At 36.7% G+C, this 15,964-nt stretch overlaps 1 protein-coding gene across 3 annotated transcripts in view; it reads left to right on the forward strand.

Moving 5' to 3' along the window:
- Window positions 1–6,143: 6,143 nt before the first annotated feature.
- Window positions 6,144–15,964, forward strand: part of LOC128867065 (tight junction protein ZO-1) — a 93,548-nt gene continuing 83,727 nt past the window's right edge. Inside the window, exons 1-2 of one of the 3 annotated variants that reach the window (XM_054108169.1) lie at window positions 6,144–7,112; window positions 15,320–15,395. In XM_054108169.1, the coding sequence (XP_053964144.1) occupies window positions 6,509–7,112; window positions 15,320–15,395 (680 nt within the window). In that variant the 5' untranslated portion in view covers window positions 6,144–6,508. The remainder of the gene's footprint in view (window positions 7,113–15,319; window positions 15,396–15,964) is intronic. The other 2 variants (XM_054108162.1, XM_054108202.1) reach the window with 2 other exon arrangements.

The raw sequence follows: 15,964 nt of genomic DNA on the forward strand, positions 1-15,964 counted from the left end.
CTAAGTATGTATGTATGCCTAGACGATATTTAAAAGATATTGGAAAAGTTTATGTAGGTCCATTGAGTTAAATCTTTTGTAATTATTGTGATTATGTGGAAACAATAACAAGCGCCAAATAAAAAAAAAATATTAAATAAAAATTATTTTGTTTCGTATAGCTACTTATAATTTGTTCAAATATAAGTACAGGGTCCGGCACTCGAAGTGTAACCTATTAAAAAGGCCAAAAATTTAGTTTGAAAAACTTCTTTTATTCAATTCAAAGTGAAAAATGTGTAAAAAAATAATAATATACAAAATTAAGAATCACTTTACTTTTGCTGGATATGACCACCTTTTGCCTTGACTATGGCCTTGAGACGGTACAAAAACGAGTCGCAAGCTACCCGAATGTGACTTGCAAGTATTTTGGTCCACTCGCGGACAATGGCTTTTTTCAGCGCCTCGAGACTGGTGAATCATTTAGTTCAGACTGGATTCGCGTCTGGTGAATTTAAGAGCCATTGTGTGGATATTATGAAGTTCGGAACGTTGTTTTTTAGCCATTCTTGGTTCACTCGAGCTTTGCGCAGATTCCTCCTAAAACGTCCCCCGGCTTTAAAGCAAGCTCCAGAATACTTTCCCGATAATATTTCGCTATTACCTTGACGCCAGGTTCGATAAAAGCGATTGGAGAGCGCCCATCTGCGGTTACAGCAGCCCAAATCATTACCTGTGACGGCCGCTGCTTCCTGATGGCCAATCGATGACTCAAATTCTCGTATGAACGGTCGGTCAAATAAACCTTATCGTTTTGGGAGTATACAAATTGCTCAATTCGAAAAATTTTCTAGTCAGAAAATACAACGCTTTCGGCCAAGCGAAGCAACTCCTTCGCTCTCTCAAGTCTGACTTGTTGCTGCTTTGGTGTGAGATCATGCGTCTTTTGTATTTTGGATTTTGCAAGGCTTGACTTTTGGATAATTTTTCAGTATGCGGCGGATGCTACGGTCAGATATTTTCAGTTCTTTCGCCATTTGATTGGCACTTCGTCGGGGATTTCGTTCAAGTCGTTTCTCCACTTTTTGAACAATTTCACGTGACGTTGCAGTCTTTTGATGACCACCTCCGTGAGTTTTATTTCAAATTTTGCGAGTCTTTATTCCAAATTTTCATTTTATCATTAATATTAAAAAATTATTTTAGGGTAAAGCTTCTTTCTGCGTAGGCGGCTTTCGGCCGCTTCAAAAAAAAAAAAAAAATAACCCTCATCAGCCAAACTCCGCCTACGCCAACCCCAGTATTTTTACTATTTTATGCGTTTAAACCATTACATCAAAAATTAAAACGTCATACGCGTGTGCGTAGTAAGGAGGCACAATAACCCTCTACCCCATCATCAACACTGAAGGGGTTAGGTGGGTTTGAAAATTTCAAAAAATCGATTTTTTTTTTGTCTTATTAAATAGTATAATATGTTTAAAATATTCTCCTAAAATTTCAAATTGATCCGAGTAAAATTCTACGAGATAGACCCTTCAGAAGTTCCGCCCATCAGGCCATGTCAGTGCAGCGTTTCGCACTTTAAACGCGTTTATCTTAAAACTCGATTTTTTAAATCGGTGGACACGATTTCTCGAAAAGTTATGAAGCGATTTTGTTCAAATTTTGCACACATCTTTGGAATAACATTATCAAGTTATTGAACGAAGGATTTTTTTTCTTTATTACAACTAATTTTTTCGAGCCAACACATGACGTTAATTTGACCAAAAAATGTGTTTTTTTGTTCAAAGTCTGTCAAAAATTCAAATAAAAATTTTTTTTTTCCTTCGTCCAGTAATGAGATTTATCCATGTAGTAACGAAATATTTTTGGTTTTTTGATTTTAGATGAACCAATAATGAGTTATGCTGTCCACGGCAAGAGCATTTTTTTGTTAGACGTTAAGGGAGATGAGGTAGCAACGGCTGAGTTTTCGGAATTTTTAAATAAAAATTTCACAAAATACTGTTTAAATATGTATCTTTGATATGCTGAATTGTTTAAATAAAATATATGATTGCATTTGTTATTCTCGTTTAAAATTGGAAAGTGATGATTTTGATAAATGCATTTGCATTTAATTTTCATTGAAGTATGAAGTTATGCGTGTGACGGTATATTTTATGAAATTAAGTGAAGTTTGGAAAAAAATATATTATAATGGGCCAAGCCATAGTGAAGTTCTCGAAGGTACTTTGAAGGCAAATATGTAATTGCAAAACTATTATTTCCGGAATATTGGGAGTTATAAAGGTTGTTTCGGAACCTCTCTTTAACATCTCCACCAAGTTTTATTGAATAAATCATTGTAATTGACTAAAATTGCCGACGCGGCATTATATAAGTGCTTATACTAAACCTGACCCACACATTTCCAGTGAGTCTCATGGGAAAATTCCTAATATTTCTTACAAAAAAAAAAAAAAAAGCGAAAGCGTCATCGTCAAGAATCCTTGCCCATATTTTTAAATGCAATATAAGTATATAAGGATAAAATTGTAATTTAAATTAATGGAAGATGAAAACCAACAAATTGGTGGAGCTAGAGTGGTCACACAATTTATTCGTACACCCTGCGTAGTACATAAAAAACTTTAGCTTTGCGCAAAATATTTGCTTTCACACTACATTTCTTCTGGGTCACTGTAAGAATGTTACATTCCAGATGAACTGCTGCAAACAAAACTCCTGTTATTTCAACTCACACTGAGGTGTTCCAAGGAAAGCAGGCAGACGTAGCAAAATGCTGCAAAACATTTATTTGTACACTTTCAGTTCATGATACAAAAGTAACAGTAAAAATCTTTTTTGTTTTTACTAATATTGCTGAAAGCGGAATAATATAGGTTTTTTTTTAGTTTTTAACGCCGATTCAGTTTCAGTTGCGCGAAATATCTTCAGGGAAAGTAACAAAATGGGACAAAGTGCGGATTTACCATTAGATATGTGTAAAATTGTTATTAAATTGTACTTGGGAAACAAGTCTCTGTACGAAATCGACAAAAAATTGGCAAATCGCACTATACGGTGCAAAGCAAAATTATTGCTAATTACGTTAATACTGGTAAATTGGAAGCTAATCACCATCAAGTCGGAAGACGAAAAATATTGACTCCACGTGAGGATCACAAACTAGTAGCATCAGTCGCGCAAAATCCAAAATTAACTTCCACGGTGCTATGCTGAAATATTCAAGAGTCTTTGTATAAAAAAGTAAGCCCACAAGCATTCCATAATTGCCTACATAACGCTGGTTATTGTAGCAGAGTGGCACGCTGTAAGCCCTAGATTTCAGATATAAACAGAAAGAAGAGATTGGAGTTCGCCAAACGCTATATAAATGAGCCAGATTCTTTTTGGGCAAACGTCATATCCAGTGATGAGTCGAAATTTAATGTTTTCGGATCAGATGGGCCTCCAAAAGTTTGGCGAAAAGAAAATAAAGGACAGAATGAAAAAAATAGTATTCTTACCGTTAAGCATGGAGGAGAAAATACAGTGGTTTGGGGGTGCACAGTTGCATCTGGGCTGGGAAAAATGGTTTTTAAAGATGATAAAATGGACAAACATCTGTATTTAAACACTTTTAAGAATAATTTGCATGATAGTGCCGTTTAACTTGGACTGAGTGCTAAAGGATTTTTGTTTCAACAAGTAAATTACCCAAAACACTCATCTTATCTCGTGCAAGAATGGCTTATTTATCACTGTAAGCAACTCCACTTCTTTTACCGGATCTGAACCCAATTGAGCATGTCTAGGTAAGAGCTCCCAAAAAAAGGAGTTTCAGAAAGCTCAAAATAACATCAAAGGCATCATTAAAGACAGCTTTAAAAGTTGTTTGGCAACAAGCAACAAGCACATATTAAAGCTAAAAACGGTCCAACAAAGCACTAAATACTCGTTTTTTCCATTAGTTTTTTAATAAAATATTCTTTATATGGCTATGTACGAATAATATTTTTGCATAAAATTGTGCCTTATTTCGTTATTGCCTTAAGTTTTCTAATTCCAAAAATAAAATTGGAAGTTTTAGTTCCTTAAATATTGAAGAAATATATTATTTTCTTACGAATATATTAAAATTTTGTTATTTTGTATACATAGTGCTAAATATCAGGTATATCTGTTTATAAGCTGTACGAATAAATTGTGTGACCACTGTATATGCTGGAAAAAATAAAATGAAGCGGCAGCTGAAGCTTACGGATATATGCATAACTATCACAAAAAAGGAACACGATACGCACGAATAATTGATGGTTCCGAAGTTCCTTAATGGCTAATCTGCATACGGAATTTGAAAAACCGTACTCTAAAATACGTCAAAAATTGTACAGATTCCAGTACAGCGAAACAATGACAGAAATTCAATTTTTTTTAATTTTTTATTTAGTTTTATTTTTTATTTTTTTATAAATCCACAACAATTAATCTACCCGTTCACATATGGCAGATTAGCTGTAAAATTGACTGTTAAGACTATTTTGAAAGGCTTTTCTTAATAGAAATTGGTTTGGTGGAATGATTTATTGGTTTCACTTTTTTCATTATTATTGATGATATGAAGAAAAGGCGCAGTTTGCTGCTAAAAATAGACAAAAATTATGGCAGCAATATGCATGCAAAATTCGATATTACGTTTTATAATAAGCAATAGCAGGCTAAAGCGTCTATAGATACACGATTTTTGTTCTGTAATATGAATGCTTAATTAATAATATCTAACAAAAATGTTATTAGAATTATGACTACAAACCTCTTTTCTTTGCCGGCAACCGTTCAATTTAGTTTTTACTTGGACGTTTCTCCTTACATTCGTCATAATAATTATCGATAACATAGAAAACACAGGGTTGTACACAAAAAGTATATTTACAAGGATTTCGTGAAAGAAATTTTGTATGGGTAATCTCACTTTTTAATTACGGCTTGGGAGTTAAAAAAGTAGATAATCTACTTATATGTGGGCCTATTTCAAGTTGAAAATTTTAGGAATTGCGTTTAAATTGTAATTTTCTCAAGGATGCTGGATTTACATATTCTTCAACCTCCATTTTAGATTAGGCATTTTCTAACACTGTGCCGCCCTGTGGTGAACTCGATAGTGCAACAATTCCAAGGCGAATTCATTCACATAGATTCGCCTCGACTAATACCAAAAACAAAATTACACAAATACAAAATACACCACGGTAGTTGTCGTATCCGTCAGGTAAGTCCACGAGTGATTCATACCATGTAAACTGCACAGATACAAAACACATACAAACACGTATCTTCATCTATAGGGGTATTTAATGGGGGCGAGAGACGAATTAATATAATTTGTAACATACATGCATATCAGCGACTTTTATTTGAATTAAGATTGCATATTACAGTGTTTTTTAATTTCTTACTTACGTTGTTTGCAGTTTGCGATTCATCGACGGCTCGCATTATTGCTGGATTTTGATAAATACGCTTCAGTGAGATGATTTACCCATACAAATTCCTCCTCCTCATCTATGTATTCCTCACTAATGTTGGGAGCCTGAGGGTACACCTTATGGCCGATGTATTTTAAGAGGTTCTCCAAACCGTTGAGCTTCAAGCAGTACAGGTGAGCCGCTATAACAAATTAATCATCTGGAAATATTGTTGCTTTAATAAAGGGACGTGAACTACATAATAAAGTATAGATTCTTAACTCACTAAACATTTGCTCCGCCCAGGTCAGTCACAACAGCGACAACATTGTTTTCGACAATTTCAATGTCTCCTTTATATGCAGCGGGCATTGCTGTGTCACGCGACAGCCGAAGTCATTTGTTTTGTTACATGTCGCATCGCCCTTATTGAAAAACCCTGTGCTCACACATACACATATTTCAGTAAAAATGCATTTTACTGGGGTTTACCATTTTGTTAGTCTCTTCTTTTGTTTGGTGTTTCTATGCTTTCTGTTGGCGTTCGTTTATTTTATTTTATTTTATTTCGATTTTCAGTCTTTGTTATTGCAGTCCATTTGTTATGTTCCTATGGCTTGATGTTCGTTGCTCTGGCTGCTTATGTGCTGCTTTGGATCGTAATCCACATACAGTGGTTTTGTGGTTGGGTCAGTGTGGTGTACAAGTTACTCCGGAACGGAAGTGTTGTGCTCGGAGTGCTCACTTTGTTTAGAGACGCATTTCTATTTACAAAGCAGTGTTGTTGTATATAATTTTTGCTTCTAGTGCTATTTACAAAGGTGGAAGGAATATTAATTATTTATATATTCACTATTACGAATGAGAAATGAAACAGCGCTTGTATAATTTGAACGTAGTTTCAGTATAGAGAACTACAACACATACATACGCGTAACTACTACAGCATACACAAGTATACATATGCATGTGAATTAGTTGTTTGTAGTTGTTTTGTGCAGTTGCGATTGAGTTTCGCCCTGTTTTTTTTTTTTGTTTTTTTGTGATTTAAGACGCAGTGTTGTTATAAAATGTCGCGGGAAGAGGAAGAGGAGGAAGTTCGTTGTCTGCTTCTGCGGCACAAGGAACGCATAATGCTCGATTTGTGTGAGACTGACCTGTTGATGATCCTTGTTAAGAACTCTGTGCTATCGCAGTCTGAAGAGGATTTGCTTTTGAAGCCAAATTGTTTCGCATCAGAGCCGTCCAGTGCTCCACCTACAGTGACCGTCACAAAGAGAAAATTAAGCGCTGCTATTAGTAGTGGAAGCGGTAGTAGCAACAACACTGTTACTAGTTATGGTGAAGGTGGTGTTGGTGAGGAAGGCTGCTCGTCTAGTGCTAGTGTTATTGGAGAAAATGCCCAAAGTGATAATCGCTCCATAACCTCACCCCTGGTGAACGATAGTGGGACAGATGGTACCGAGTGTAAAATAAACCAAACAGAAAATAGTTGTGATGACGATTTGAACTCAAACTCAATTAATGACATCGATATGTTCCAAGAACAATCAACCAATTTGATAGAAATCATTGCCAAAGGGGGATTCTCCAAATTCAAACAATTTTGCTATGCCATCGATAATGAATGTCCAAAGCTGATTGAGGACTTGTTCAACGACAAGGAAAAATGTGGTAAGTCGTAAATTTATGGATCAAATTAAGAAAATTTCTACAATTGTATTTAGTTCCCTCGACAGGCGGTTCTGCGCTACCGGAACGACCCGGATTTATATCCGGTCAAGGACTGTCACACACACCTTTGTCAGAACACAAATTTGTGGAAAATGCTTAGGCTGTTACAACAGCATCTTTGCAAGTGTATTTATTTACATATATTTTTACATAATTCCAAGTGCATAATTATTTTTCGGAAATAAAACTGGTTAATTGACATACAAATCCATTTACTAGCACCGAAATCAATAACTACTGGAGTAACAGGTCCATCACTGATTCCGAATGAACTCTAATCATCGATAACTGGTTGCGAAACTCTTTTTTATGTGAGAGCGTACCCAGGAACTCGTTTGAGTACTTGGCAGCACTGCAACTCCCTGGGCAGATAAACAGCTGATAGACGAAATTCAAAAACTATCATATTTCTACATTTCTGCATGCTGTTGTAGCAGTCCATCGTCATCGTCTCACTCATCTAACGATAGGCCCAGAAAACATGATGTTTCGACAGGTTGGGTCCAGAGGGAGAAAAGTGTTAGGTGAGGGGGCTTAAGAGTGCCTGTGAATAGGTGGTTAATACTGAGCTCTGTACCTTCACGTGCCGGACATATATTGAGTATTTCGGGGTCGATTTTGGATAAGTAAGTGTTTAACTTGCTACAATATCCAGAACGTAATTGAGATCAATCGAATAGGGGGGTGGTTGGACCCCGGTAACCGTAGTCGGGAGTTAGGAAGGTGGTGAGAGTGTCCCAATGAATGTCTTCTAAAGTCAGTCTATACCCTAACCGGTCCAGTAGTTGCAGTTATGTTTGGTCCTGGACCTTTAAGGCTTTAGCAAATGTCTACAGGGGTGATTGCTACGGTAGCACTAAAACAGAAATTGTTTGCTGAGAATTTTGCCGTACTACTTGACCGGGAGCTTGAGAGCCTCGTTGTGAAGTTAATTCAGAAAAGACCTCAAGAGGTATCCCGTCGCTGTCTTGATAGTTGTATTTAGACAGGTCTGAAGCTTTGTCCACTGCCAATCACTAGTATCCGGGCAATTTCTTTAAATGTCGCCAGCAACATTTAGAATGCAGCTCGGTTCAGTTTCGTGGAACCGTAGAGATAATATTTGTGTTGTTGAATGGTTGCGCGAATGCATTGCGCGAGGTATATGCCGTGGGGGCTAAAGGCGCTGTGTGTGTGGCCACAAACCGTGTGCACTTCTCCCTATGTGTATTAAGGACTGAGCAGCTTTTAAGGTGACACCACCCGTTGCACTGCTTGCATCTAACCGATATGGAATTTGGGTGAAGCCGTTTTCGGGGTCCACTGTTAGGTTTAATGCCAGCCTTAAGAACAAGTATTTGGAGAAGTCTTGCTGCATGGAGCTGCTTAGTGACGATAAACGGGGTGTGAGGTTTAACGTCGGGGAGAACCCGAGTTCAACCCAGGAAAACAAGAAAAAACAGTTTCGCATCTAGTTATTCATGCTCCCGTCGTAAAAATCTCCGGTCACGAATTCGGGAAAAATGCTCTAATCAATTCCGATGTTTCCTAAGTTAGGACTGCCGCCTATGTATGTATGTGAACTAAATTCGAATCCGCGCTACCAAATCTTTTCATGAAATGCAACTATTTTTTAATAGAGTTTAAAGTTAATTTTTTATAAAGGGTGGTTAAGTTTCAAGGGCCGGTATTGATTTTGAATAAAATACAATTTTTTTAGGAAATCATTGTCATTTCTCTTTATTATGATAATATTGCTATGGCTCAATTACGTGTGGAACAAAATATTGGCCAAATGGCCACCGCGGCTTCGGCGGCACACCTCCATCCGATGGTCCAAATTTTCGATGACGCTGAGGCATAATTGAGGTTCTACGCCGTTAATGCGCCAAATTATCTCATCCTTTAGCTCTTTAATTGTTGCTGGCTTATCGGCGTACACCTTTTCTTTGAAGTAACCCCAAAGAAAGAAGTCCAACGGTGTCGTTGACGTTTAGGTGTGGTTCACATTCAACGTCGGCCCTTGAAATTTAACCACCCTTTACAATAATAAAATGGCTCCATTGCGGCGAAAGTAAAAATCTTTGAAAATTGAGCGTACAACTTTACGGGGCACCTGGAATCCTTTCAGTTTGGATGATAAAGCGTAAGTTGTTGTAATAAAATAAAGATATCCAACTAATATTTTATTTCGCAGTTATATAAAAAACGTTTGCTCAAAAACATACTGGATGTGGTATACGATGTTTTAGGGCCAAATCATAAACCAGACGTAATAAAACTAGGCCTCATAGCAGGTACTCTGCGATTTCTGCCAGGGGATCGATACCAGTAAGGTGTCTGGAAGGACCAAGTTGTCGAATGATGCAACTAACAGTGCCCGTAATGTTGACAAGATGTTTGACTGGATTGAAGGAGATGTTGCGCCCGGAATGGTTTAAACTGAAAATGAGTAATGAAGAAAAAAGAGCAGCAAAATGGAATTTTTAGAACACGATTTCCGGATACTACTATGCGTCTTGATGATACTTTTTTTAGAGTAATTCCACTCGCTGAATAAAAATTCCCTTTTTATAACCGGAAGTCTACTACAGCAGCAACACAATACTGGTAAATTAAACTTTATTTAATATTTTAATTGATTATTGTAATTTAAATTTTTTTATCAAAAGTGTATTCAATTATTAGTATTTCCAGATATGCGAGCACAAAATGCTTCTTTGGCTGGGCATTGTCGTCCGAATGGATACAATTGTTTCGCAGCTGGTGGTAGTAGAGGAAGAGGAAGACCGCTTCTGCGTTGGAAATATTAGGTGGGGCAGGACTTGTGTTCACTTAGTGTGTCCAGCTAGCGCTGGTTAGCATGAGAAAGAAACGATTGGCTCGCTTTGTCAAACTCGGTCAATCGCTTAAGCGGTTGTTCCGCCAATCAAGAAGAAGAAGAATACACTCATGCGAAGGAATACTTTGAGAGAACTTGCGGAGAATGAAAACGAACTATCTGGACTTTTGTTGTTTTAAAAAGTAATTAAAAAAAGAAAACAATAATTGATATTCCACATCAAATAGGTAGTGCCCGTTATCTACTGCAACCGTCGCTGGTTACACCATTTTATTAACCGGTGGAAGGAAGTTCTGAAAGCTTGAAAGATTTCTACTTAAGTGCATCAAGGCTTTTGGCGATTTCCTCCACTTTTTGCTCTACTCTATTAGAAACCTCCATTAAATCTTTCTAAATTTCTCCAGTGACGTTATCTGCTTTTGCAGAAGAGATCGTGTAATATCTACTACCTGCATTAGGCTGCCGCTGGGTACATATACTGTTACAGCTATCAGGGAACAATAATATCTTTCGTGGGGAGTTTCAGGTGGAGAATCTGCAATATTTTCACTAGCAATTTTGCACCAATAGTTTTCGTTCTTTGCATGTCCGGATGTGGGATGTCTCCAATTCGCAAATCTTTATGACTACTTCCTCCATATCATTGAACGTGTGTATGTGATTGCTTACTCCTCCAGTTCTTCTGGTTAGGTTAGGTGAGAGTAAATGGCTGCTCAAGCGAGGCCCCACTTAGACAAAGAATGCATTTCATCAATTGTGATGCCATACAGAGCGAAAACAGAGAGCGAACAGAGCAACTGGAGGAAAATGACCAGTGGCTTTGGACTCAGCTTTGTTTTAATTTCCGTTTTACGTAGCTTTTATGATTCAACCAAACCTGAAAAATAAATATAACCCATTTTATTTATTTCTGCTACAAAAATCCCCTATTGTATTGCTTCTCCCGATACACAAAATGTTCGTATAATAATTTCACGAAAACCCGCCAAAAGAACGTTTCACTCGGAATCAGTGATGCCAACCTCTTGAAGTTCCAAATTGCGAGAGAATTTCGTGATCATGTCGGAATTGATAATAGCATTCTCGTGGCAAAGTTGGTATTGCGATATGGGAGGATAATGTTATATACCACCAAAAATCGGTGCCGCAATATTGCATGTGCGCGTATTTGCGTCTTTGTGGATAAATCATTCGAGCGGAGCGTTGCAATTATTTTAGTGAGTGCTTTGGAAATCGAACGATTTAAAAGTTAGATATTAAATTTTGTGTGTTATGAGCAGAAATTATGAAGGAGGCCCTTAAAGGGTAAAAGATGAGAGTACATGCAGAAAGAGAGAGTCATCTGGAAGAAAACCCATGCAATCCAGAGGAGAAACAAACTTAGAAGAACCACTCGCCAGCACAGTAGTGCAGCTACGAAAAAGTTAATTACATCTTAAGAGATCGCACCACCGTCTAAACTAAAACGACCTGCCAGTTCCAGAGGCTAAGATGCTTTGTACAGAGATTTTATTAGTACCTCAGTTTTCTCCAAAGATGCTTTGTACAGAGATTTTATTAGTACCTCAGTTCCGATGGTACTAATAAAATCTATGCACAAAGCATCTTTGGAGAGAGCACCAAAAAGAGAACGAAAGAAGGGACCCATTTTATAAAAGAAACAAAAAAAGTGGTGGTAAAACGTAATGCATAAAGCAAACCAGGGAATGTTCTGCGAGCGAGTTTGAAATTAGTTTGCTTTCGCCGAGCTCAGATGAAGACATTTAAGGGGTTAGGGGTTAGAGCTAATCAGAAGCTCGAAAAAATGATGATTTTCAATAATTTTTTTTGCTAAAAATAAAAACATAGCATTAATAAATCATGTTTTGACTTGACTTTAGCAAAATTTCAAAAAAAAAAAAAAATTGTAAAAGTTATCGCTGTTTCTGGGGATCCCGTTTTTCCAGAAGTCCCTTGCGGTGATCATCACAAGTCCTTGGAGATTCATCTAACATCAATCGGACAAGAGAAATTAGTTTTATGAATGGATAATCTTGTACAAAATGGCGGCCTCAGGAAATATTTTTCAGATTTTCGAGAAAAAATCGACAATCAATTAATAAAAAAAATCGAAATTTTGAAAAAAAAATCCTCCGTATACATTTTATTGAAATCTACCAAGCGGTTTTTAAGTAACATTGATCACCAGTTCAAAAAATATAGTTTTGAGAAAAACGCATTTAAAGTTTTGCTTTCGATTTGTGTAGAGGTAAACGAATTATTTAATTACTTACACTGTGTCATCTATTCTGGGGACTAATAATAGTTCTTCAGCTGCTTCAAAAATATCGATTTGCTGTAGCCTACGTAGCATTCTACCTTCTCGAGTGTTATCGTCCGGAGCGTCCGAGCGCCCTTTGTTAATTGTTGAATAACTCGAAAAATATTTATGGGATTCATTTCAAATTTTCACACAATATTTTTAAGATATTATACTTCAAGAAAATGCAAATAAATGACTACCCCTAACCCCTTAAAAACCTGTCTACCTAATAAGGAATGCTGTGTATATCTTCTGCAAAAAGATCTTTCAGAGCGCTTGCAGTGCACCTTAGACTAGGCACACATTAATGCCCTCCTAAGCGACAATCTATAACTATTTTTGCATGCGGGTCTTGTACATCCCCTTAAAAAGTGTAAACTCAAGAGATTTGTATTTCTTTGTATGTATTTCATTTAAATTAAAATTTTTCACTGAGTCCAATATTCTGGGATGCTCCTTGGGTCACAAATTTTTTAATCATCGATTAAAATTTAAGAAGTTTAAAGGCTTACAAAGACAAAATATAAAACTGGATCCATTTTAATTACATTTTATTGACGATTACATCATAAAAAAGAGTTTTTTATGGGACTAATTCTTAGTGTTTCACAACTTTTTTCATATTCCTTTCCTTAAATAATTTTTTTTAATTAATTTTAATTATTGTAATTTTTAATTCAAACCCATCAATTATGCATTTACTTATACACAAACATATTTAAATTTATTTAAAATTCTGTTTAAATATACAGTAATGTACATAAATATTCGAACAGGCATGCAAAAGGATTGATACCCATATCAGCTGTAAGGTGCAACGGGTGGGCGACTACTTTTATAATATAAAAATCAGGGATCATAACTGTTATAAGGTTTTGGACACGTTAAAAGACTGATAGAGGCCTTTAACCCAGTTACTTTTTACTTCATTTCGGTTATTATTTAAAAGTACAGTAGGTTCTGTTTTTATGCGGTAGATACGTTCCGCAAGAAACAGCATAAAAAAAGCTACTAGTTCTATAGTAAAACTATAGATACGTTTCAAATGCTAAAACCGCATAAATCTGAAATAATGTAATAAAATCGCATAAAAAAGGGCACTAGTCCCATATTATAACTATAGATATGTTCCATAGACCGCATGAATCTGAAATAATTAAATAAAATCGCATAAACAAAATATTGTATTTTTGAAAATTATATCTTTATTTAAGAAACGTCAGAATCGAAAAATAAATTTAAGTCAGGAATAGAATCAGACAATACCCACATGTTGCGCGTTCGTTTAGGATTTGGCGTAAAATCACTTTCGTCACTTTAGGAAATGTGCACGTCTGATCTGGATGGTGATGCAGGCGGTTCCATACTTGTAGGGTTAGCATTTCTGATGTAATCTGTGATGAGTTTTTGCTTAGCTGGTTTAGATTCTTGTTTATATGTACAATTCCCGATAGGTCGACATGCATTTTGTAATTTAAATAAAAGCCGCACTATTTCAAAACCAAAAAAAAAGCCGCATAAAAACGGAACCTACTGTATTTGAAATTTGAAATTTATACTGGATAACGTCCGAAGCGAGTAAACGTGCACGAAGCTGCACGCGAGCGGCTTCATACAGTACGAATAGCGCGAGTTGCTCTGTATTGTAGGGAACAGGGGTATGCGTCGCTACTAAAATAGCCATAACTCAGAAACCATTGAAGTCTCCTTACCTAAGTCGAACATTTTCTTGTTATGAACGTCGAACAGAACAGGTTTGTGGTTACCCGTTGCTCATACGCCCGGGCTATTCGAAAATGTGTGAACAAAATCAAGAGCTCTAGTTTATACTGAGCACTTCTAAGAGAGTAAAAGTGCGGGTTTTGGAGTGGTGGCATCATTGAGCAATTTTCTTTTAAAATGCTGTGGGAAACTCCAGCGCTACAGAGTGGTAGTAAAGTTTGTTGCTTGGATGATTTTTGGTTTCAGCAGGATGGCGCGACATGCCACACAGCCCCTGCTGCAATCGCTCTTTGGCGCATCAAGTTCGGTGTTATTAGCCGTCTTGGTGATGTCAATTGGCGACGTGATCCGAATAATCCTTTAACTATTTAGGATCTTAAGGTGAATATCGGGCAAAACATTCGTGAGATAGAGCCAGAAACCGTCACCAAGGTCTAGGAAAACTGGGTTAAAAAGATGCGCTACTGGGAATAGGCCGAGGCAGCCACATTAATGAAGTTGTGTTCTATAAAAAATGAAAATGTTTTGTCTTTCGAATGAAATACCGAAAACATTCTTTTTTGTTATTTTTTTCCTGAATTTTCAAATATAAACCGCCATATGGACCACTTAAATTTTTTTAGTTAGTTTTAAGAAATTAGTAAAATAAAATTAAAAAATCATTTTCTTATACATTCCATCCGAAATTTCCGCTAGTTTGTTGAAAGGCGGTCGAACAACTCATTCAGCACTAGAATTACCATTGAATTCGAAATTTGATGTTTATGAAATGAAAGGTGATCGTCAGCACGCATTTGATTGCCTCCTATAGCGAATTCACCCTTAAGTCAATAAGCCAATACTAAATATAGTAACATTTACTTATCATAATCATGAAGAACGTGTTCATACAGTCAAACTTTTGTTACGGCAACTCAGGTGGTGGCGGAAGAGCGATGAATGAAGTGCAAGGGTACCGAGTCGCGCGTACTCGGGCAGCATGCTTTGAGTTCTTGTTCTTCTCAATGTTGTTGCAGACCAAAAATAAAAACAATTACAAGCAACCGAACTGCCGTGTGTCAACATGACGTGCAACACCAAAAGAAAATTAACAAAGCTGCGCCGACAAAAATTTCTTTGTATGAACGCGGTCAAGCATGGCAAAAGCAAATGGCATAGTATGTAAATTTACACGCAGAATATGTCATTGAACTCAATTGAATATATATTTATTATTCTATCATACATATTTATTATTCTACATATTTTTATAAATTTTTTATTAATCGAGTTTTATTAATTGCCGCTTTAAATTATTTTCAGACGCAGCAATCAATAATACCTCCCCAATCGAGGATAAAGTTCAAAAAGAATTAGAGCCGATCGATTGCACAGATAAGTAAGTATTTCACCGCCCAAGAGTTATTTTTTATTTGGTTTATTCTACTGTCTTTCTAAAAGAGGGGGATTTGTCGTATTAGTTAGCAAATTGGGTAAAGCATCACCAACATTGTCAATTATCGTTACAATCCAGGATGGGTTTTAGCCTTTTCTGGGGTATTCCTCCAGGCCTCTTTGTCTCTTGCTAGGTATTTCCAGTTGGTTACTTCGAGCGTTCGTAGGTCTTTTTCTATGATACTCGCCCAAGACCTGATTCTTCAGTTCAGTAGGCTAGGTAGGCAGGTATATTAGTTGTCAATTGACACACCTAGGGCTATCCCCTCTCCTCACTCTACATTTTCTCATTGAACCAACCTGTGGCTTTGATATATCTACCAAGGCTTGTTATTTTTAAATTAGCTACTTCTACCAAGTTATTCAAGGAACTTTTTTCTAAAATATTGAAACTTCTGCTATCCAAAGCCATGCACTCGCATAGAAAGTGTTCTATAGAGTCTTCTTCTTCAGTGTCGTTACAGCTTCTGCAATAGTCCTTATAGAGTGCTCCCAATCTACTGGCATGCCAGC

The sequence above is a fragment of the Anastrepha ludens genome, chromosome 2 (genome assembly GCF_028408465.1).
Source record: "Anastrepha ludens isolate Willacy chromosome 2, idAnaLude1.1, whole genome shotgun sequence".
Taxonomy (NCBI): domain Eukaryota; kingdom Metazoa; phylum Arthropoda; class Insecta; order Diptera; family Tephritidae; genus Anastrepha; species Anastrepha ludens.